The sequence below is a fragment of the Oreochromis aureus genome, linkage group 10 (genome assembly GCF_013358895.1).
Source record: "Oreochromis aureus strain Israel breed Guangdong linkage group 10, ZZ_aureus, whole genome shotgun sequence".
Taxonomy (NCBI): domain Eukaryota; kingdom Metazoa; phylum Chordata; class Actinopteri; order Cichliformes; family Cichlidae; genus Oreochromis; species Oreochromis aureus.
In genome coordinates, this window is record NC_052951.1 from 750,373 (window position 1) to 776,115 (window position 25,743).

General features: G+C 43.3%; 1 protein-coding gene across 1 annotated transcript; it reads right to left on the minus strand.

Moving 5' to 3' along the window:
- Nucleotides 1-19,406: 19,406 nt before the first annotated feature.
- On the minus strand, nt 19,407-24,778 carry LOC120442153. Its single transcript, XM_039617964.1, has 2 exons — nt 24,630-24,778; nt 19,407-21,065 (listed from the first exon to the last, which is right to left on the minus strand). Coding segments are annotated over exons 1-2 (918 nt in total). The 5' UTR covers nt 24,632-24,778; the 3' UTR covers nt 19,407-20,149.
- Nucleotides 24,779-25,743: the final 965 nt, after the last annotated feature.

Here is a 25,743-nt window from a genome sequence, read left to right on the forward strand (position 1 = left end):
CCTTAGCCGCCAGAGGTAAGAGACATATTTTGGCCGAAGAGGGACCCAGGGTACACATGCATATGACCCTAGGTTAAACTCTCCGACCGGGATAGACTCTATTGGAGTGCCCAGGAGAGTTCCAGATGAGTACAAGCTGGTAAATCTGATAGTGGTAGAATTTGAAAGTAACTATTTTCATTGCAATCTGCTGAGACTCTCTAACCAAACCAGGGACGCCATGATGGGGTTCGCAGAACAATTGGGTCCGAGTTCACTGACGGGAGAGCAAAATCGAATTGTCTAAAACCATGCATGAGCACTCAGGTATCGAAAATCTGCTGGCGCCCTGGATGACATCTGTGTTTGGACAATGGAAAGGTGTGGCTATGTCAGTGATGTTTTCTTTGACTGTACTTTTGGGAATACTGGTCATCGCTAGTTGTTGTATCATTCCTTGTGTCAGAGGATTGTTGGTAAAAGTAATGGCGAGGGTTCCTAACCCTGGCTGGGTTGAGGGCATCTACCAGATGAACTTAGAACACATAGAGTGGGCCAGGAGTGATACAACATGAGGTATGGTGACATTCCTTGATGGAATGTCAAAAGAGGGAATGTTGGGATTTAGAGATTCTTTTATTGCTGCCATATACTCTGCCTTATGATAAATGCATTAATAACATGTTCTACAGTATTATTTTATCAGTAATATTGTTTACAGGGTTCATATTGCATTGAATATGTTTGTCATCACATTCATTCTATTCACAGGTTGTGTTCATTCTATACACAATGCATAACTGTGCTTGTTTAGAGTTGATGTTCTATCCAAGAGGGTTTTAAGCTTCACTGGTGAGAGTGTCCAGGTGATACATGTTGAGGGAAGATGAGAACATAGCAGGTTAATTGCATGCATGCTTACAATACACATAAATCTAGTAGCAGGCCTGAGCGAAGGCCCAAGTGTCTTCTGCTTCTTATTTGAGACCCGCGCCAATTCAGTCTACTTAGTGATTGAGGACGAGGGTCCATTATTAGCCCTTAGAGGCCCTGAAGCTTGAAGTTATTACCTTAAAAGGAAGGTGTTATCAAAGAGAGAAGTTATATGTCTGTTTATAGTTATTAGAGATGTACAAGATGTACCCTTGTCTGTAAACAATGACTGGACATAATGTATTTTTGACCTGTATTGACGTGTATGTGGGGGTGTGATCCTCTATGCTATAAAACCAGAACTCAGTGTATTTTTGTCAGAGCAAATAAGCCATATGCTGACGGTTGTTCTCCGTTGTCAATAAACTCATCGTTTGATTGTACTTTTCTGGGCCTCCGTCGTTTGTTGTCTGGTCTACAGTTGATCGATCTCGCTTCACTAGCTAGGTCTCAGGACTGAGCTAAGGACAGTAGTTACGGATTAGCTTACAAACACGTTTAACTTACCGAAAAAGTGCAGCGGGGCCTCGGGTCCTTCTGTCGGGTAGTCCAGTTTTCTGAAGAACACCTCAGGCTGTCAGGTTAAAACACTCGGTCGTGTTTTCGTAGCGTAAACGCTGGCCCTCCTCTCAGAGCCTACGCTCTATCTGCTATTCGCGAACAGAGATACGCAAGTTTCTCCATGACTGCAGCTCTCAGTTAAAGCTGTTATGATGACGTTTCACCCCAATTTAACATCACCGCGGTAGGAATTAGAATCAAACTTATGGGAAAGGAGACCTCTTGGACATCAATCAGCATGATGAGAACTATTGATAACAAAAGAAAGAATCTTTGGAAAAAAGTTATCTAAGGAGAATTAATTTATTTTAGTCTGACCCCAGTCCCATCCGCTAACATGGAGGAGGCGGGGTTTATGACCTATACTGCAGCCAGACACCAGGGGGCGATAGAGACGTTTTGGCTTCATTTTTGGGGAGCTGTCGCGTTGTCCATGTTTTCTACAGTCAATGATTTAGATAGAAGCTAGCGAGCTAACTTCCTGCTAACTTCTAACGCCGTTAAATGTCATAAATTCCATTTTCATGGATGCCTGGATGTTAAACTCAATTGTTACACCTGGTAGAGCAGAACACTGATCATTTTATTAAAGATGAAAGACTTTAGACAGTTTTTCAACTCTCAGTAATGCCACAGTGATCGTTTGATATATGGACCTGCAGCAGAGTTTAGGCCCAGACACGGCCAGTGACGTCAGACTGAACAACAGGAAGGGAGGGGGTGAGTGAGTGAGACAGTGATTCGTTCAACTCGTTTGAGCTGTGAGCCAGGAGGGAGGGGGTTAGTGAGTCCTGAGTGATTCGCTTATGCTATGATTCAGCACAGCAAGGGAGGGGGTGAGTAACTCAAATGTGCTGTTAGCATGCTAGCTGAGCGATGCTACTGTGAACTGAGGAGCTATTGTCTTGATGTGAGCTTCTACTCAGGGTTTTTTCTTCCAGTTCAGAGCAGAAATGTTTTTGTTAAGAAACTGGCTGTTGTTTTTTTCCCCACAATTTTAATTATAAGCTAGATATATTTCTACTAATGGAATTAGTTTGCTAACAGCAACAGGGATGAGTCAGTGAGTCAGTTGCGCTTGTGAATCATGATTCACGAGTCAGTAAAGTGATTCTTGAGTATTGAACGATTCGTTCACGAATCGAACATCACTATTAATCAGTGTGACACCACTTGTAAACATGCTGCATGTGTGGGGGTTTCCAGCCAGAGCTGCATGGACTCCACACTGGGATGAGGAGAGACCTGCTGTTGCTGTGTGACACTGATTTTGCTGCTGCACTTTGTCTTTTAGAAAATAAATTCAGTTTCCAGTCAGTCTGTCTGTCGTCACAACACAGTCTTCCATGTGAAATCTGCTACACACGTACAAACTCCAAAACATGTAAAAAGTCCAAAACACGTAAAAACTCAGAAGCACGTACAAACTCCAAAACACGTACAAAAGACGACAGAAGTGCTCCAGGATGCTAGGCACAGTGTTGAGCTTTTGTTACCTAGTGGCTACACAAAACCTGTCCAGTTTATTTCTTAATGCATAAGTTATTTTCTCCATAGTTAGTATAGATGTCAGTCCATTAAGCCACTGAGATAGTCCACATATTTTTTGATTTTTCCAACACATAGCAATACAGCGCTTGGCTTCCAAAAGTCCAATCGTTAACAGAGCTCTATTGTTTTCAGCAGGTACAAAATTATTTGGGTATATATTTAAAATACGTGGAGGTCCCTCGGATCTCGGGTCTTTGGGCCCGGGGTTCAGTCTGCTCTGGTGTAGCCGGCTGCCGGCCAGGGGCCTGCGGGCTCGTCACACATCGCTTTTACACCATGGCTACTGGGTGACCCCCCCATCCAGGGCACTCATCAGCTCTTTCCTAGAGCTGTGGCACAACTGCCCCAGCGGTGGTCCTCCTTAGGCTCTCTGTCTCAGTTACACGGAGAAACCTTATGAATGCCTGCACGCTTACACACACAGGTGTACAAACAGGTGCTCACAGACACACACTATCTTGGTTGGCTGCTGCCTCTAAACATATCATGCATAATTAGTCCTGTATGTTGCTCCATAACATTCAGTATTTATTATTTACTCTTGCTTATGCTTATGTGTATTGTTGCTGTGGTTTCCTGCTGTGTTGTTTTCTTTTTGCTTGTTTTTTTCCAGCAGGTGATCAAACAGATTTTAAGTGTCTTTCTCTCCTCTTAAAATAGCAAGCAGTGGAGCAAAGACAGGCTCATTAAAAATGTACCTGGGGAATAGCAGTTCCTTTTCTCCTTGCTCAGTCAGGTTTCAGAGCTCATCACAGCACAGAAACAGCTTTAGTGAAGGTTACAAATGATCTTCTTATGGCCTCTGACAGTGGACTCATCTCTGTGCTTGTCCTGCTAGACCTCAGTGCTGCGTTCGATACTGTTGACCATAATATCCTATTAGAGCGATTAGAACATGCTGTAGGTATTACAGGTACTGCACTGCAGTGGTTTGTATCATATCTATCTAATAGACTCCAATTTGTTCAAGTAAATGGAGAGTCCTCTTCACCCACTAAGGTCAATTATGGTGTTCCACAGGGTTCAGTGCTAGGACCAATTCTATTTACATTGTACATGCTTCCCTTAGGCAGCATCATTAGAAGACATAGCATAAATTTTCACTGCTATGCAGATGACACGCAGCTCTATCTATCCATGAAGCCAGGTAACACACACCAATTAGTTAAACTGCAGGAATGTCTTAAAGACATAAAGACCTGGATGGCCGCTTAACTTTCTGCTTCTTAATTCAGATAAAACTGAGGTTATTGTACTCGGCCCTGAAAATCTTAGAAATATGGTATCTAACCAGATTCTTACTCTGGATGGCATTACCTTGGCCTCCAGTAATGCTGTGAGGAACCTTGAGTCATTTTTGACCAGGACATGTCCTTCAATGCACATATTAAACAAATATGTAAGACTGCTTTCTTCCATTTGCGCAACATCTCTAAAATTAGAAATATCCTGTCTCAGAGTGATGCTGAAAAACTAGTTCATGCATTTATTACTTCCAGGCTGGACTACTGTAATTCTTTATTATCAGGATGTCCTAAAACTCACTGAAAAGCCTTCAGCTGATCCAAAATGCTGCAGCAAGAGTCCTGACAGGGACTAGAAAGAGAGACATATTTCTCCTGTTTTGGCTTCCTTCATTGGCTTCCTGTTAAATCCAGAATTGAATTCAAAATCCTGCTCTCACATACAAGGTCTTAAATAATCAGGCCCCATCTTATCTTAATGACCTTGTAGTACCATATCACCCCATTAGAGCACTTCGCTCGCCTCGCTCTGCAGGCTTACTTGTTGTTCCTAGAGTATTTAAAAGTAGAATGGGAGGCAGAGCCTTCAGTTTTCAGGCCCCTCTTCTGTGGAACCAGCTTCCAGTTTGGATTCGGAGACAGACACTATCTCTACTTTCAAGATTAGGCTTAAAACTTTCCTTTTGCTAAAGCATATAGTTAGGGCTGGACCAGGTGACCCTGAATCCTCCCTTAGTTATGCTGCAATAGACGTGAAGCTGCCGGGATTCCCATGATGCATTGAGTTTTCCTTCCAGTCACCTTTCTCACTCACTATGTGTTAATAGACCTCTGCATCGAATCATATCTGTTATTAATCTCTGTCTCTCTTCCACAGCATGTCTTTATCCTGTTTTTCTTCTCTCACCCCAACCGGTCTCAGCAGATGGCCCCGCCTCCCTGAGCCTGGTTCTGCCGGAGGTTTCTTCCTGTTAAAGGGAGTTTTTCCTTCCCACTGTCGCCAAAGTGCTTGCTCATAGGGGTCATATGATTGTTGGGTTTTTCTCTGTATTTATTATTGTGCTATCTACTGTACAATATAAAGCGCCTTGAGGCGACTTTTGTTGTGATTTGGCGCTATATAAATAAAATTGAATTGAATTGAGTGATTCTCCATCCAACCACAGCTATGGGCAGTCTCACCACATTCAACAATGTCTGCTGCGAGTAACTGACCCGGCGCAAGCAAACTAACGAACAGAAGATGGTGAATATTGTCCACGATGAGGAGCGGCAGTCGGCTGAAGGCTGTAGACGGCAAACACAGAGTTATGGCTTACTATGAAAAACTTCACTCAGAGCTATGACTGTGACAACCAGTACTAGGGTTAGCAGATCACTTGGCGAGGAGTAGTGGTGAGCACTGGTCTTAAATGCTGGCAGCATAATTACTCGCAGGTGTAGAGACATGCTGAGCACGGCGACTCCGCCCAGGCTTGAAGACAGCAAACGGAGGTGAATGTTTCCGCACTCACCCGGACCATGACGGAAAACGCTACATCCAGGTGAACGCCTGGATGACTAAGCATGCGTCAAGATCATTTGAGAGTGGTTTGTCCACTCTGAGAAATGATACAGCTCCAGGGTATCTGTTCAAAATATTAGATTTAGTCTAATGAGTGTGAAAACTACCTAATTTTTATACTCACTGAGTCAAATTAATTCAGACCATTTTTCTGAGCTCTTCTATGGTGTTTTCATATAGGTCACAAAACACTCCACACACCCCCCTCCTTCCTCAAAGTGCTGCAAGCTGCTCATTATAAAGAAGCAAACTGCATGAAAACCAAAGAATTCCACTGAACTATGAGATGAGTCATCTCACGAGGGACTGTCACCACTTTATCTCGAGCTACATCACAGTTGAGAAGCTGTATTATGCTACAGTAAGGTTCACTTTTCTGTCAGTGCCCAAACGGTTTATTACTAAAGATTATAATGGTTTTTAGAAAAAGCCAGTCCTCCTATTTGAATGCACTACTGACCCAACCAACGAGAATTTAAAAGGTGTCAGGTAACCATCCATTCACATCGCACGCTGACCCCACTCTTCAGTGAGGAAACTGGTCTGCCACCAAGGTACTGAAAAAATGGGAATTGGCAGGTCTTTGAATTTGTACAAACGAATTTAGTTAATGTTACACAAGCCTTTCATGTTTCTTTTATTTATTTCTATTTAAGTACCACTGAAGTACATTTACCTAATTATAAACAATACGGAAACTACTTATTTTTCTTGCATTGATTTAAAGGGACTAAATTTAAATACTAAAACCAGTGTAATCATGTTTGACCACCACTGAGGCAATATCTTCAAAGACAACAACTAAATATCATTGGACAATAAGACCGGCCTTTAGAGTCTTAACAAGTAAGACGCTGAAATTTAAGGAGAGCACAATTGACCACATAGGTTCAGCCACACTCTGACACGGCGTCAGCAGGCGTACTGAGAGGGTAAGTGGATTAAATACATTTGCTTTAACTGGGGACGTTTCCACAGGATTATGGTGGTGCATGCTGTATGAAAAGTCATCTGTAACACATCTACATGTTGTTTTTTCTGTTTTCTTTTAAAGTGCTAGCTAATGTTGGTGTTAGCTGTGTGGCTATAGTTAAAAAATAGTTTAACAAAGTGCACATAGTCGGGAGAAAGCAGCTATTGCCGGTCGGATTTGGAATTTATGTATGTGGCAGAGCACGCTGGCATTTTTGATGGCTCAGCAAGCTAATAAAGCGCACTAGTGTTTGTGTTGCTCTTGTTAGTCATAGCTACTGGGCTAATGAGTCCGGTTGTAACCATCAGACTTTAACAAGCTGGGAGCGCCACCGTGCCTGCTTACACAAACACACACACTCAAAAACATCTCCCGCTTATGGACTGCAAAGGAACGTTAAAAACTGAAAAATTCAACGCTGATACAACAAAACTACCATAAGTTACCTGTCATATTCTAAGTCATAATAAGGATCCTACCACTTTAGATGTGGACTTAAGAACCTGTGCCCACGAATGCTAAATCATCTGTCTGTTTAGTCATTGTTATAGGTGAAGTGCCACTTACTTGACTATTATCTTAGTCAAGCCCAACTAATACAGCAGCACATCTGCAAGCAGATATCTGCAAGCGTGCTCCCAGCACCCCAAGAAAGTGTGGTCAATAAACAGTGGTCCTAATTGTTTAATTAAGTTCTGTATTATCATTGGATATCATTCCACCTAGATTGCTGAAAGATGTTTGACACTATTGGTATATGTTTGCTTTTATGTCTGTTCCCCCTGACTTTAAACATGCAGTGGTGGAACCTATCCTTAAAAAGCAGAACCTGGACCCAACAGTTCTATCAAATTAAAGACCAATCTCCAAATTGCCTTTTCTGTCAAAAGTCCTGGAGAAAGTTGTCCTCCTCCAGCTCCAGACCTTTTTAGATAATCACGGCATTGGTGAAGTATTCCAGTCTGGTTTTAAAACGCATCATACCACTGAAACTGCCCTTTTAAAAGTTTCTAATGACCTTTTAACATTTACAGACTCGGGAGATTCCGCCATTTTAATATTACTAGATCTCAGTGCTGCTTTTGATATGGTGGATCATGGGATTCTTATCTCTTGGCTGGAGATAAGATACAATATACATATAATACAATATGCCGGTATTAAAGGGACTGCATTGCAATGGTTTAAATCTTACCTATTTAATCGATCCTTCTCTGTTAGTTTGGGAGACACATTATCCCCAAGGACCTCGCTCTTTTGTGGGGTCCCTCAGGGATCTATTCTTGGCCCGGTTCTCTTCTCAATTTACAAGCTTCCTATGGGCTCTATTTTAAAAAAAAAATATGGTATCTCCTTTCACTGGTATGCAGATGGTTCACAGATCTACCTCCCACTGAAACCTGAATCCCAACAACAAACCTTGGATTACCCCAGAAATTAAAGCCGTCCTCAAGCAGAAGAGGAGGGCCTTCAAATCCAGAGACAAAGAGGAGTTGAAAAGGGTGCAGAGAGAGCTGAGGGGACTGATAAGAAATGGGAAGGACAGCTACAGGCAGAAGATGGAGAACCAGCTTCAGCAAAATAACGTTGGTGAAGTCTGGAGAGGCCTCAGAACGATCTCAGGCCACAAACATCAGAACTCTCTGCCTGGGAGGGATGTGAGGTGGGCAAATGAACTGAATCATTTCTTCAACAGATTTGATTCAGCCATGAGGCAGTCTCCAACATCGGCTGCAGACTTACCCACCCCCACTGCTGCTGTTGCACCTCTGACACCTCAGACACTTCACACCTCCTCTATTCACCCTGCTCACTCCTCCCCACCCCCAACAACAGCATCCAATACACACTCAACACAAGGCTCCAGCCTGTCTCTCTCAACCACCCAGGTTCGGAGGGAACTGAGGAGAATTAAAGCCAAGAAGGCAGCGGGTCCAGATGGCATCAGCTCGAGGGTCGTCAGGTCTTGCGCGGACCAACTGTGTGGGGTGATGGAGCACCTCTTCAACCTGAGCCTGAGGCTGGGAAGAGTCCCACAGCTCTGGAAAACTTCCTGTGTTGTTCCAGTGCCAAAGACTTCACGCCCCAAGGACCTCAACAGCTACAGGCCGGTGGCTCTGACATCCCACCTGATGAAGACCCTGGAGCGGCTGGTCCTGGCTCAGCTTCGGCGCCTTGTGAGCTCATCACTGGACCCACTTCAGTTTGCCTACCAGCCTGGCATTGGAGCGGATGATGCCGTCATTCATCTCCTACATCGTTCCCTCGCTCACCTGGAGACCGCTGGGAGCACTGTGAGAATCATGTTCTTTGATTTCTCCAGTGCCTTTAACACCATTCTTCCCTCGGTTCTGAAGGACAAACTGGAGAACTCTGGAGTGGACCATCACCTCACTACCTGGATTTTGGACTACCTCACCGACCGACCACAGTATGTGAGGACTCAGGGCTGTGTGTCGGACAGGGTCGCCTGCAGCACGGGGCCCCACAGGGAACGGTTCTGGCTCCGTTCCTCTTCACCATCTACACTGCAGACTTCTCCCACAACTCCACCCAGTGCTTCCTGCAGAAGTTCTCTGATGACTCTGCAATAGTCGGCCTCATCACTGATGGGGACGACAAGGAGTACAGAGGACTGACTCAGGACTTTGTGGACTGGTGCCAGCTGAACTACCTCCAGATCAATGCCAGTAAAACCAAGGAGCTGGTGGTAGACTTCCGCAGGCACAAGCATCCTCCACTGCAACCACTGAACATCCAAGGTATGGACATCAAGGCTGTGGACAGCTACAGGTACCTTGGTGTTCATCTGAACAACAAACTGGACTGGACTCATAACTCAGACGCCCTCTACAGGAAAGGGCAGAGCAGGCTGTACCTGCTGTGGAGACTCAGGTCGTTTGGAGTGGAGGCCCACTCCTGAAGACCTTCTATGACTCTGTGGTGGCCTCAGCCATTTTTTATGGTGTGGTCTGCTGGGGAGGCAGCATCTCTGCTGGGGACAGGAAGAGACTGAACAGGCTGATCCGAAGGGCCAGCTCTGTTCTGGGAGGCCCTCTGGACCCAGTGGAGGTGGTGAGCAGTGTTGGGTAAGTTACTTTAAATTAGTAACTTAGTTACATTACTAGTTACTTCTCTAAAAAAGTAACTCAGTTACTTCAAGTTACTCGTTACTTTCAGAGTAACTAGTTACTAGGGAAAGTAACTTTGGTTTTACTCAGAATTCTCTTGTTAATGTGTTGCTTCCGTAACTGGATACCCAGCAAGATTGTCAGTCTTCTAGCTTGCTTACTTGCCACAAGTGCACTGTGCCACCTACCAACAGAAAGGAAAAAATAATGCGCACATTTCCACGAGAGAAATCCCACGCCTGGACCGTCGTTGACCGCCGCCATGATTCTAGCCTGCTTTTTACATCCAACACAAAAACTGCAGTCGTGGTGCTTTTGATTGTACTGTTATACTACTGATGTAGGTAACACCAGACTGCAGATGAGCTGCATACAGAGCTGGACTGGGACAAAAAATCGTCCCCGGCATTTTGACTAGAGACCGCCCACCATTATAGGAAAAATCATAAAGCCTTTGAATGAAAATAAACACTGTTGTGACAGTGATGTACACTGTTCTGATGGTATATATGTATCAATCTATCAATTGTTTGTTGTAAGACTCAGATAATTATTTTTTTTTAAAGCGAGACATTTTAAATGAGAATAATAAAGAAAAGTATTTCCTTGTGCCCCCCTTTCCCTGTTAATGCCCTACCTGGCCCCCTGGCAACACTTTGCTAGACCCGCCCCTGCACAGTTACCAGCTGTCAGCTACGTAGAAAAGGATGCTGGTGTTATTTGTCTCTCAGAAACAGTTCATAACTTCCTTCAACTCATTCATGTCACCTAAAAGGTAAACCTGTTTCTCCATCACCTGTTCAGCTCTGATGATTCAGTAAGGACATCTCCTGGTTTCATCTTCATGTTTCCCTCTCACCAGATAACCAAACTGATATCATGACCAGTAGCTTTACAGCTGTGGCTCCAGCAAACATCAGCTGATACTAGAAATTAATATTAAATAAATTCTAACAACAGCTGATCAAGCTTAAACGTGCTGCTGTTGTTTAGCGCGACATCCGCTGGTTTCCTCTTTCTGGCGCAAAGTGGGCGATAAATAAACAAGAGAGAAAAGCCGATCAGCTGATCATTGATCAGTTTCGTGATTGAAGTAGAAACGGGAGAGAATGAGAGAAGAAGAGGCAGCTGTGCAGCTTCAGCTTTGTGTCTTTTTCATTGTAGCTGAAGTCCGGGACAAACTGTGTTCCTTTTCACCTCAGTACGAAATGCGTAATATTTTCTCTGAATACGAGACGATTCTGTTTTTTAGGGGACGGTTGGCAACTCTAATAATTAACCGTATGAACAAAATAAAGTTTAACATCAGTAACATAGCACCCACCCAGCTGTATAGAAACTCCGTCATGCTAGCTAGCACGCAGTACGAAAATGTCAGCATACCGAAAATAAACTCCACCTAAACTTGGTTTATATCTGACTGATGGACTGCAGGTCATAACTTCTTACCTGAAGTTCAGTTCACCTGACACGCGGGACGCGTGCCGCCGGGTCTCTCCTCTTGCCTCCCTTTTCCTTCATCCACCTGCTGGCCTCCACCACTTGCTAATGTTATTGAATCTGTGGAAGTCTCGCGATATCCACCACACGAAGTAACGAGTAACGAGCCTATCTAAATCCCAGTAACGAGTAACGCGTTCCTGGTTTTGGCAAAATAACTAGTTACCGTGCTCGTTACCACAATAATAACGTAGTTACTGTAACGCGTTACTTAATAACGCGTTAGTCCCAACACTGGTGGTGAGTGACAGGAGAATGGTGGCTAAGCTGTCATCCCTGATGGACAATATCTCCCACCCCATGCATGAGACTGTGAAGGCACTGAGCAGCTCCTTCAGTGGGAGACTGCGGCACCCACGGTGTGGGACGGAGAGATTTCGCAGGTCTTTCCTCCCCACTGCTGTCAGACTCTACAATAAAGACTTTTGCAGCTGATCAAACACACAAACCCACACATGTGCAATAAGACTGCTATATGTGCAATTCTTCTTCTGACAAAGTTGTGTTTTTGTATTTTCCTACTCAGTTGTATATAGTATTTGTATTTCTATTTTATTCTATTGTATATATTATTCTATTCTATTTTATTCTATTGTACATAGTATTTTATTTTATTTTATTTTATTGCATTCCAGTGTTTTCTAATTTCTGCTACATAACTTTGCACTTTTGCTGTAACAAAACAAATTTCCCACCTGTGGGACTAATAAAGGCCATCTTATCTTATCTTATCTTATCTTATCTTAAACGCAAATCTGTGAACCCTCTGAAGACACTGTTCGATTGTCTGGAAGACGTTAAGGCATGGATTGCTTTAAATTTTCTCAATCTAAATGAACAGAAAACTGAGATCATTGTCTTCGGCCTTAGTGACCATTACGACCTTGGCCCCTTAGAAAATTATAAAAAACCGTTTGCAAGAAATTTAGGTGTGATTTTTGATAGTAACTTAACATTCGATAAACAGCTAAATACTGTGATGAAGACCAGCTTCTTTCACCTCCGCTTACTTGCAAAGGTGAAGCCATTTCTCTGCTTGAGAGACTTTGAGAAAGCAATCCATGCCTTTATTTCATCTCGCCTCGACTTCTGCAATAGTCTCTACTCTGGTGTAACTTCGTCACCTATTGGCCGACTACAGCTTGTTCAAAATGCTGCGGCAAGGCTTCTGACTGGCAACCGGAAGCGAGAGCACATATCCCCTATACTTGCCTCGCTACACTGGCTGCCAGTAAGTTTTCGAATTGATTTTAAGATCTTGACACTTGTTTTTAAAACATTGCATGGACTAGCTCCTATATATCTTTCTGATCTTTTAAATTGGTATACTCCGGTGAGATCTTTGAGGTCTGCGGACCAAATGCTTCTAGTTGTCCCTAGGTCTAGAGGAGATCGGGCTCTTGCTGTGACTGCTCCGAAACTGTGGAATAAACTACCTTTACATATCAGGACCTCTCCAACACTGGATACTTTTAAAACTCGTTTAAAGACCCATTTTTACTCTTTGGCTTTTAATTCTGTATGAGTCTGTCATTATTTTATTCTTATTATTTTCTTAACTTTTATTTTACTTTCCTTTTACATTTTATCTGATTATTTTATTGTACAGTACTTTGGTCAACAGTTGTGTCGGGGGAAATTTCCCAAATAGAAGGCTGCCAAAGTAAAACAGAGACACAGTGAGACAATATAATCAATCACATGTACATGGGTGAACGTCTCGAGAGAGAGTCACACAGTACACTTCTTTATTGCAGGTTACATAGGCATGTAGGTTACACAGCAGACGGAGGCAGTCTCCGCCTGTTCTCAGAATATAGATTGCTTAACTGACAAATGCATATCTTGCTAAAACGTTCTGTTCATACTATACTAAACATCTGTTTAAGTGGCACTTTCCGTTCTTCTTTACACAGGAACTTGTCTTCACAGGCATTTGATAAGCATAGGCAAGGCTTCATGTTTATCAGGGTGAATCGTCATTCAGAGTTTACACAATCACAAGCAAAGCATATTTGAATAATAAACAAAATCTTTTCACATTTTCCTCCTGTTGTTTAACTTTCACACTAGTTAAAACACCATTGGTTTATTATCTGTGCATGATTTCTTGCAGCGCATTTTTAATCAGCACGTCATACATTGGTGTATCACAGTATTTCAGTGTCAGGTGGATTATCATCATCTTCGTCCATGGGCAGTGTCAGGTATGCCTGCACATGAACTGCAACAACTTTATTAATCATTGATTGTACACACGGCAAGATACAAGAAGTAAAACAGAGTAGGAGTAGAAGAACTCCTACAAAAACCAGTCCTTTTATTAAAAGAGATTTCCAGGAACCACTCAACAGCCAGGTAAGCCAATCTTCAGTGTTCGTGACATAGTCCTGTTGCTGAGCGTCCCTGAGTTGTTTCAGCGCGTCGTAAAGGCGTCGGTCATGTTGGAAGAGTGAACATTATCTGGAATGTACGTACAGCATGTATTGTTAAAGAGTATACAGAGTCCTCCTTTTTCAGCCAGAATCATGTCCAGTGCGACTCGGTGTTGCATCACAGTTATGCGCAGGGCATCAATCTCTTCATTTTGTTGATTGTTGATTTTGCACGAGGCATTCAGGAACAGTCCAAAGCGGTAGTCCAAAGTTTCAATTCTTAACATGTTCTTTCCAGTGCCCACCCATGGAAACAGTGAGTGGAGGACCTTTTGTCCGGTGGTCCAAAGCTTAAATTCCTCTGGCACATCACTGCCATAGATGGGGTCATGTGGTTGCACTGCGGAGACGTCTCGTCGTCGTCTTGTAGTCTGAGAGCTATTTACAGCTGACATCCTGAAGGTGTGGTCTGAAATGAAGATTGGGGCACAGGTGCCCGTCCATCCGGGTGGCAGTATGAAGTAGGCACGTTGTCCACACAGCCAGGCCATTCCCTGCACCCAGTAGGTGCCGTTGCTGGGCGCGGACGTGTTTACAGGTGCGCCCTCTCCGTTGGCAGCGGTTTGGTTACAGTTGGTGGTGTTGCCTAGGGGTCTGTTACCGTTGTCTTGTCGGTAGCACATGGAGTGGTTCTTCCCAGTGTTCACTTCCAAGAACACTGGGAAGTGAATGGACGTGTTCCGATTCGTCACGTTGAATTTGATCCAGAAGAGCTGGTCACACGTTCCGTTGTCAAGTCCAGCGTTTTCGACGGTGATTACCTCGTATTGGGGTGGTCCCTGGAAGATACTAAAAAGGTTAAGCGAGTAGATGGTAGATGAGCTTGTCTCGTTGATGATGATTTTATTATGCTGATAGCCAACGCCCAAAAAGCTGGCGGCACGTTTGGCTTGTGTTTTGTTCTTTATTGTCCTCGAAAAGTGCGAGGAGTCCTGCTAGGAGCAGGAGGACAGCTGCTAGGACGGCGAGTGTCTTCATGACAGCCAAACACACCTAGATCCTCGGGTGAGTAGACTACTGGCGAGAAGTAGAGGGCGGGATATACCCAATCAGCCCTATCTTCACCAGGTAGATCACCAGAAGGTAGGGGTGCTGGAGTCTATGAGTCTGGGCTGTCACTCACTTTCTTGCAGTGGCTTTGGTGAATCCAAGATGGTCTTTCTGCTATCTTACAGGCAGTTGGTGTGGTGATAAGCACTTGGTATGGGCCTTCCCAGCGGGGCGAGCTCCAATTCTTTCTCTGGAGAACTCGAATCAGGACCCAATCACCTGGCTTCAACCTGCAAGATACTGGAGAAGATTCAGAAGGCAATTTATTGTTTAAAACAATATCTTTGTTTTCCAGCAGTTTTGACATCCATTCTGCTAGTGTAGTTTCTCTGATTGATTTATCTAAAGGTTCACTTGTGATTGGCAGTGGAAATGGTCTGCCATGAATGATTTCAAAAGGTGTGAGTTTCTGAGAACCCTGTGTTAGTCTCATCCACATTTTTACTAGGCCTATACACTCAGGCCATGGTCTCCCTGTTTCTTCCATACATTTTCTAAGTCTCTGTTTTATTGTGCCGTTAGTTCTTTCCGCTAATCCTGCACTTTGCGGGTGATAAGCACAGTGATTTTTGATGCTGAATCCTAGTGCTTCAGAGACTTTGCTGATTACCTCATTGACAAAGTGTGTCCCATTATCTGATCTTATCAGAGTGGGGATGCCATATGTTGGAATAAAATGGTTACATAAGCATTTTGCTGAAGTTTCGAAATTTAGAGTGTAAAAGTGTTTTGGAGATTATATCTCCTATCCCTCCTGTTGACGCATGGAGAGTAACTCCATGTGTCACTAAGGCTGCTGTTTTGTGTAGAGATTTTGGAAGTATTGGTTTTCCTTCACAAATCATCAAGTCATCTCTTAGTTGCGCTCCGCATTTCAGCCATTTCTTTTGCTCAGCTGTGGGAGCTGCTTTTTGTTCATCCTTTGTCAGTAAAATTGTTTCCTTTGTAATTTCATAGTCATTCTTCTGATGTGCTGCACACTTGCAAATTGCTAAATGTCGCATCACATGAGGAGTTTCCTCCCATGTAAACAGATGTGTGCCATGATAAAACCTTCTCCACACACTAGAAACAAAAAACTAATTTCAACCGTTGTTACATCTTATTCACTTATTTTATAATACAGTTATTTTTTCAAATCTAATATCAATCAACTAATTTGCATATCAGCTTATAATGCGCTAAATTGACAGGTCAACAGAAATGCACGCTCAAAAGATTATCACAAAGAGAATTTCCTCCATACAGTAAATTACTTGTGTTGCATCAATCAAGGAGAAAGCATCTCACAATTTATTGTATTACCAACTAAATTTATTGTCTGATCACTGCTTGGTCATACCAGACTCTCTGTGTCTTTATTTTTCCTTCTCTGTTTTCACAAACGTTTCACCTATTGTCCTGCAAGCTGGAGAGTTAAATGTCAGTAGTGGGTAAATTCAGCAGTTGATAACAAAACTATTAAGTTTTCCTGTTTTAACACCAATGTGAGATATAGAGGCGCACATATAGTGTGTGCTCTAGTGTAAGCTGCTCTTCATTGCATGTATGTGTGTTAGTACGCTTGCATGCAGGGCCTCTGGGCCTGTCTCACCCAAAAGGGCATTTTCTTAACAGTTGCCTTTCACTTGCGTGTGTTAAGAAAGGCAAATGTGCTTGTAGCAGTTGTGAGATTATTATGCTGTCATATATTACATTATACCTGTAATCAAAATGAGTGAATCATGATACTGCTGTAGGCCACATCATACTTCTTGTGTAATCAGTATGTAGTTTTAGTTTGCATCACACTTCTTAGTTAAAAGAATTTGAAAATCAGTAGATCTATTAGATAGGTTTGTATTATCCTATACTGCTGATTTACTGTGAGTGAGTTACACTGTTTCATGACATTTCATACTGCCGAGTTATGAAGAGAATATTGTATTCAGAGAGTAGGGGCCTCTCTCTTTTTTTTTTCTTTTTTTTTTCAAAACAAGAAACTAAGTTTTAATTTCTCAGCCTTGTCACATAAAACAAAACAGATAACCCAGCTCTCAGCTGGCTCTGGACTTATCATCATCAAGGACGCATGGTGAGAGCTACTTCAGAAGTTACAGTACTCATCACTCAAGCAACATTTCAAAAAACAAAAGAAACAAAAAACAAAACTCAGCACACTGCACAGAGAACAACAACAAGACATAACTGAAGATGTTGTTCTTGTTTGTTCTCCTTGAATTTTAGAATAAAGTTATTACATCTGCATTAGTAAATCATATGCCTAATCATTATGTGTAACTTGCTCATCAGCTTGGTAGTGTCCACATATTTAATTCATTTTATTCAGCTTCTCAAACCTGTAGCTTTAACTGTTGTATACAGGGTTTGGCTTATTAGTTGTTAGTATAGGTTTGCTCTTCATCTTAACAAAGTCTCATCTAAGATGACAGGTTTACAAGCAGGTCAAGTGTCTCTATGCACCTGATTAGTGTAGTTATTTCCTTATTTTCTTCATCTCCTATATCATTGTACTGAGTTTGAGCAAACCTTAAGCTTGAATCAGACTACTTTTAACAATCTTCCACCTCGCATCATAACTGACTGAGGTGCCTCTTCCTATTAATAGTATGTCATTATTAATGTTATCATTGTATTGTTTTTCCTTTTTTATAACAGCAATGGTATATCACAATACTCTACTTTACTACTAATATACAATAGTATATTAGTTTATATTTTATTATGTATCCATCACGGGTCTGTGTGAATCTGCAGCTTCACACCTTCCCAAGCTGGAGACATTTTCCTTGGCTGAACAATGACACAGCCTTAATATGCCTTATGCATCTCTCTTTTTTATTTGATATATTTTGTGTGAATTATCTGGTTTCACGCATTCTATTCATTCAGCTTGGTTGTCTTCCCAATTTTGTTTCATTGCTTTAATTTAAGTTAACCTTAATTTAACCTTTTGTTTATTCCACTTCATTCCTCTTTCCATGCTTTAAAATATTACAAGTCTTGTGTATGCTTTGATTTCTTTTTACCTTCCTTTTCAGTATTTATTTCTGCTTGGAGGGTTTCTTATAATTTAGTTAATGCATTTTCCTCTCACGTGGGACATTTAGTTTTCTTTGGATTTCTCCATCTATATGCACTAATTTGTCCGGCGCCTGGACATTTTTTTTCTAGCCACTGCTCGTCAGCAGTGAGTTTTGTTGCTTTATTTCCCATTTTCTTATTTGTTTTATATGTTTATTTCTACTTATTTTATTTATTTCTTTATGTATTTAGCGCTTAGTAATACACACACACCTGCGGCGCTTCACTGGCACGAGAACAGAGAGGTGGCTGACACGCCTCCTACTTTCAAGCTATTCTTGAAAGCGGTGTCACCTTTACGTGATGAAACACGACCTTCCTCTCAGTTCACCAGTACTTCAGCGACCAACAGTAAACAAATTAGTGGAATAGTTCAGCCTCCTTATTGTGCTGTAAAAATCAACTTATTCCACCACAAAAATAGACAATAAAAGACAGACAGTTTCAACGCGCGTTCACGCTACCAGCTTCCTTAAAGCGAGCGTAGTGCTTCCAGCCTCTCTGGGCGAGCTTATAGGCCTATTTTTACCCTTTCGGGGAGCTACCAATCATTCTAGACGAGCTCAATATTTATTTTACTGCTTCCAACCCTCTGCGGGCGAGCCTTCTGCTTCCAGCCCTTCTTGGGCGAGCTATTTCTTTTAAGTTTCGTTTTCGTTTTTGCGCAAACCTTTATTATCTCAAAGCAGTCTGTCTTACCTTGGCGCTGGTTTCTTCAGATGCACCTGATCAGCCCCCGATGGTGCGGACCACTTGTAAAACGTTGACCAAGACCCGAATTCACGCTCTTGGGTTTTATCACACACCTAGTGCGTGAGCTGCCGGCAGACTTCAACGTGGGCTTCTCGCACCGACGGGACCTGGTGAGGCGCCTCTTATGGGAGCTGCTTTAACTAGGCCGTCCCATCCGGCTTCGAAGGACCAAGAAATGTCGGGGAAATTTCCCAAATAGAAGGCTGCCAAAGTAAAACAGAGACACAGTGAGACAATATAATCAATCACATGTACATGGGTGAACGTCTCGAGAGAGAGTCACACAGTACACTTCTTTATTGCAGGTTACATAGGCATGTAGGTTACACAGCAGACGGAGGCAGTCTCCGCCTGTTCTCAGAATATAGATTGCTTAACTGACAAATGCATATCTTGCTAAAACGTTCTGTTCATACTATACTAAACATCTGTTTAAGTGGCACTTTCCGTTCTTCTTTACACAGGAACTTGTCTTCACAGGCATTTGATAAGCATAGGCAAGTCTTCATGTTTATCAGGGTGAATCGTCATTCAGAGTTTACACAATCACAAGCAAAGCATATTTGAATAATAAACAAAATCTTTTCACAAGTTGTTATTTTTAAAAGTGCTATATGTTGCAGCTTCAAGGCAGGGATGACTCCGGGAGTTGCTTTCTCACTGCATGTGCTTTATTTCACAATCAGATAAATGACAAAAACATATAGCAGCTCCTCTTCAACTCCTAGCCCTTTGCTGCGGAGGAAAAAGAACGACTTCAAAACCCCTTCAAGGAACATACGTACACAAGAGTTTTCCTGACACACCCATGAGGCGTTCAATGCCGTCTTGTAAATATGAGTGCTCTGGCAGAATAACAGTTCAAATGAAAAATACACCAGAACAAACAAGCAAAAAAAGTGTGGGGTACCTTTGAACCAATGAACAAAGCATAACAATTTATACTTTTTAATATAACCCGACCCCATCAATATCTGTATCTCTCACACTCTCCCCCACTCGAGAAATGTCGTCCCGACATAAATGTACCTTTCAATCAACAATACATAGAGAACAATAGAATGGCATGGACTATTTACCAGGTTACATTACCTCATTTTTTTTAAAGTTACCCAAACTACCGTGCACTGTAGATGTGTATACTCCTGCTATAATCAGTATAGCTTTTTTTTTTTTAGTCCAACATTCGATCTATCAAATTACCATGCTATTTGTACTCTCCTGTAAGGGCATTAACGTTGTCGACATCTCATCTGAAGACTAAGCATCTTCCCTTTACTCATACACATGTTCGGCCTGCAATCCATGTGTCACAATATTACAATCAACATAGGTACATTTGTTACCATTTGAAATAGGGGTACAAAGTGTAAACATTATATCTTCCTCTTTTACCAAGGTCGCCAGTAACCTTGAATATTCACACATTTGGTGGCCACTATTCTTTCTTCAAGACTTGGTTGTCCAAGTTTACTATAGGTCAAAGTCTGTGGTCTCCTCCTTTCTCTCTTTGGGTATGGACTTGGCTGGTCTGTTTCCAAAGCCTCTTCGACATCAGAGCTGCTGTCCACCTCCCCTGCACCCACAATAGCCACATCCTCTGGTTCCATATTGTCCATCTTCTCCTCATCAGTTTGGCTGGGGCCCCCCTGGTCATCTCCTGACAGGTGAGGAAACTCATCTGGCTCACCCCCGTCCCTTAGTGGCATAAACTCTGCTGCTGTGGGGTCCAATGTAGGTGAACACTGAGGCACAGGATAAGGCCAGGTGAAAACTGCATCAGAAAACTCATCTGTGTCCTCCTCCTCCTCACTCCCCACTTGTGTCTGAGTCATGCATGTTTGTTTCCGTTTGTTATAATGTCTTTTCCTCGTTTTAGTACTAGTTACAGTTGCCTCCTTATCTGCTTGGAGTGGAAGGAAATCGCAAGGCAACAACATATTCCTGTGCAAAATCCTTGTCCTGCCTTTACCATTCTCTGGCTCTAACTCAAACACAGGACTGTCCTGCCCCTTTTGTCTTTTAATGATGTAGATGTTGTCTTCCCAATAGGAGCGGATTTTACCTGGTCCACCCCTCTCCACAACATTTCTAACAAGGACACGACTCCCTAGTTGAAGTGATGGACCATGCACACTTTTGTTGTACTGCTTTTTACCTCGGTCAGCCGACTTAGCTGCATTTTTGGAGGCGACCGTGTAAGCTTCGGCCATTCTCCTTCTCCATCTGTCAACATAGTCCTGGTAGGAGCCTGAATTGTCCTCCTGCTCAATGCCAAAGAGAAGATCGACCGGTAACCGTGGTGACCTACCAAACATTAGAAGAAAAGGAGGGTAGCCAGTGGCCTCATTAACAGTACAATTGTAGGCATGTACCACTTTATGGAGGTGGCTTTTCCAGTCTCTTTTCTGTTCCTCTGTTAGTGTTCTTAACATAGAGAGCAGGGTCCTGTTGAATCTTTCGGTCTGCCCATTTCCTTGTGGGTGATAAGGAGTAGTGTGTGACCCTTTAACACCAGCCAGTTCTTTTAAATGGTGCAATAGTCTATTCTCAAACTCTCGCCCCAAATCATGGTGTAATTTTTCTGGAAAACCAAACCTGAGACAATAGTCATTGAATAGTTTTTCTGCTACAGTCTTTGCTGACTTATTTGTAGTTGCGTAGGCCTGAGCGAAGCGGGTGTAGTGGTCCATAACTACAAGTATGTATTCACACCCCCCCTTGCATTGCTCTAGGTGCAAAAAGTCAACTGAAACCAACTGAAATGGGTGAGTGGTCTCTATGCTCAACATAGGTGCCCGTGCCTGCCTGTTTGGCTTCCTCTGTTTGAGACACTCACAAACATTACTGACAAAGTGTTCAATGTCTCTTTGCATCTTGGGCCAAAAGAAACGATCCCGAATTAAATTTAGGGTCCTTTCTGATCCCAAGTGACCCATCTGTTTGTGTAGTTCTTTGAGCACTAGTGGGTGGTAAACTGAGGGGAGAACTAGTTGTTTTTTGTGTCGAGTCTCTCTGAACATAGTTCCATCCTCTCTGATTTTTAGTTTACTCCACTCTCTAGCCAATGCTTTAAACTCAGTGCTCTCAGTCTTAATTTCCTGTGTGGTGGGCCTCTTGTTTTGCCTTACAGACTCATACATTTTACCTATCACGGGGTCTTGCCGCTGTGCTGCACAGATTTCCTCTCTCGGTATTGGCTGAATCATGTCCAACAGCTCCTCTGCTTGTGTTTGATGCTGAAGAGTGTGGAAGGAGACAGCGTTAAACATCAGAGCTTCTGTTTGCTGCACTAATATGCCCTGCTGTGAGGCTGCAACCACGTCCTGGCTAACCGTTTGTGTACAGCAGTTCATATAGTCCTCAAAATCGAGGGGCATCCTGGATAAAAAATCTGCATCTGCATTTGTTTTTCCTGGCCTGTATTTTATTGTAAAGTTGAAATCTGCGAGCTCAGCCACCCAACGCTGACCTGATGCATTCAACTTTGCTGTCGTTAACACATAGGTGAGTGGATTATTATCTGTATAAACCACAAAAGATGGCGCATGCAGCAAATAATCTCTGAAGCGCTCACAGACAGCCCATTTGAGAGCTAAAAACTCCAGTTTGCCAGCATGCATGTGGTAATTTTTTTCTGGCGGTGTTAACGTTCTAGATCCATAAGCTATAACTCTTAACTTGCCATTACTGCGCTGGTAGAGCACTGCTCCTAACCCTGCTTGGGAAGCATCAGTATGAAGCACAAATGGTTGGTTTAGGTCAGGGTAGCCTAGGATCGGAGGACTGGCCAATTTATTGACTAAGTAAGACAAAACCTGATGGTGTGACTCTGTCCATTTCACAGGAGCTGATGAAGGCAACTGTCCTTTAGCCTGTTTGTTTTTCTCCTTCCTTCTCTTGTTCTGTGTTTTTAAGTCTTCTGGGCTACTTTTAGCATTTGTTTGGACTGCTAGCAGTTCATACAAAGGTTTGGCAATACATGAAAAGTCCTGTATATAGGCTCTATAATAAGATAGGAAGCCCAAAATCTGTCTCACTTCCCCCACTGTACTAGGGTGTTTCTCTTTAAGTGACATCACGGAGGCGACCTCTGCTGGATCCATACTATGGCCATCTTTTGACACCACTCTACCCAAAAACCTGACCTTAGGCTTGAACAGTTCACATTTCTTAGCAGTAAGTTTGACCCCATGTTTCTGATACCTTTGTAGCACGGCTCTTACATGCTCAACATGGTCCTCAAAAGATTTACTGTGGACCAAATTGTCATCAAGGTACGGTAGACAGATATCATCACGCAGACCCCAAAGGCACTCCTCCATGCTCCTCTGAAACTCTGCTGGGCGGAGCTGAGTCCGAACGGGATTCTAACCCACTGGTATAAACCCCAGGGGTGATGAATGCAGTGAGTGGCTGACTGTCTTCGATCTAGGAATCCTTGATGATAAGCCTTTCCCTGGTCTAGTACTGTAAACCAGGAGCTACCAGTAAGGCTGTCCAACATGTCTTGTATCCTAGGAATAGGATGTCTGTCAGGCACCGATTTGCGATTAAGTTCTCGATAATCCACACAAAGTCTGAGGTCACCGGACTTTTTCCTAACACAGACTATCGGTGACGAATAAGGCGACTTGGATTTTGTGACCCACCCCTATTGATCAAGTCCTGCAGGTAAGCTTTTACTTCCTGATGCAGAGGTTTAGGCACACTATTGTAAGTCTTTTGAACTGGTGTTTGGTCGTTGAGAGTGATGTGCATCCGAAGGCTAGGAATGCAGCCTACATCCTTTTCATCTTTGGCAAAAGCTTTACATTCCTCCCTGAGCATCATCCTCACCGCCACCTGTTGCCCGCTCGTTAGATGGTCTAGAACTACAGGAGGATCCCAAACACCACTTGTCTCACCTGTGGGGGCTAATGGGACTTCAATACCTGCATCGTCTGCTGTTTTAGTTGGCGTTTCTACAGGTTTTAGGGCAGCTGGGTATATTGCTTTTACGCCTCAATGTGCCCCAGGACAACACGCGAATCTACAGTAATATTATGGCATGTGGTGTTTGTGACAGATACTGGGACCATGGCTGAGTTGCCCTTTTACTTTAAACAGTACTTCCTGCAAATGAAGCCCCTCAGGCAGGCTGGGGTTTAGAACAGGACAAAATAACATTACAGTGTCCTCGTCAGCCTGTATGCGTGTGCGACAGCGAATGGTAGTAGCTTCACTAGGGCCTAAGACAACTTTACTCCGCCCTGTCTTGACTTGGATCTCTTCCGCGGCTGTTCGATGTGTCTCTATCAACTGGATAAAAGTCTTAGCAGATCCGGTGTCAATACCAAAAGCACTACTCACAATGTTTGCAGCACAGTCACTGTTTTTAGAGCCCTGTTGTTTAAGTTGCTCGTTGATGACTTCCTCTATCACATTATATCCAATAATAGGATCCTGAGCTACATTTGGGTCACTAGAGACCAATACAGGCACTAGGAGGCTAGAGCTGGCTGTCTCCACCCCAGTCAGTCTAAACTCTACAGGGACCCACCCCATAAATGGTATCTCTGTCTGATTAGCTGCGAGCCCATTTAATGGTTCTGATCCTAAGAGTTCATCTATCCCCCTGATAGTGGTGTGAGGTAAGTGCTCAACTCTCCAGCTCTCATTTATTACTGTAGCCTGTGCACCCGTGTCCCACAATGCAGTGACTGGTATATTATCAAAAGTGCATCTCACCATTTTCCGCCTACCAATCAGTTTCACAAGCTTTTGTCCTTGCTTATCTGATAGGAGGTCAGAATATCCCATGTATGACAACCACCCCTTTTTCTCTCTTTCACTCAAATGTTGTTCAACTAGCCTCACCGCTTTACATACATGTTTGTGATGGTGCCAGTGTTGTCCCTGACAGGCTTTGGAACAGTAACTGACAGATGAGCAGCCTGCACACCTCTGGAGTGGGGTGCTGACCGACTCTCTCTGGTGGCAGCAACCGCAGCGGCGGGACTCCTGATGTGGTGGTGGGGTCACTGCTGGTCCCGTGGCAGTGGCCCTCTGGCGCTTTCCCTGCAGCTGAAGTGGAGCTCGGCATCCTCTGGAGATGTGGCCGGGCTGGCCACACTTAAAGCAGTGGGTGCAGTTGTCTCCCTCTCCGTTGCTCTGGCAGGTCCTGCAGCCTTTCTTCCTCCGGGTGTCCGCGGCAGCATCTGATGTCCTCTTTGTAGCCTGCGACTTGCCAGCATTCAGGGAGGCAAGAACCATCTGCCTTACCCCTGCAACCTCGTTCCTCAGCTCTTTCACTAGGTCATGCATTTCGGGTGGAGGATGATTCTTCTTATCTTCCTTGGTGGTGGGGATCTGTGAGCTGCTGCGTGGTTCATCCCTAGTATGTAGCTCATTGATCCTTGGTGGTTTTGTATTGTTCCTCTTTAACTTGTTCAGTCTTTCTGTCTCGAGACTGGCAGCTTCATTTAGTTTCTCAATCAGCATTTCATCAGTCACATCTGGGTTGTCAAGAAGGGCTTTAATCTGGAACTTTATGTTGTCATTTTGTAGCCCAGTACCCACTGATCTCAAAACTTCCTTTTACCAGGTCCCGACTGTAGTGTTCTGCTTCTTTGTCCTTGGATGCGTACAGGAGGCGATCTTTAAGCTCAATGGCTCTGAATAAAAAGTCTTGAGCTGACTCTTTTGGATCTTGGGAAATATTTATCAGTTTTGGTACAAATCAGATGTGTCATCTTCTCTGTAATGTCCTTTCAATATTGTCTTTAACTGTGTGAGTGTCAAATCAGTCTTTATTTCAAGCATATCACGCAGTTTGAGACCCGGATTGATAGCTCTTATCACTGCTTCAATAACTTCTGACTCACTGTGGCCTTTATGAGTCCATTTTCCATCTGATGCAGCAGGTTGGTATAGGACAGCCGATCGCGCTGCCCTCCCTCCCTATTTGGCCACAGATGCGAAACTCCCTGCGAATAGTCACCTC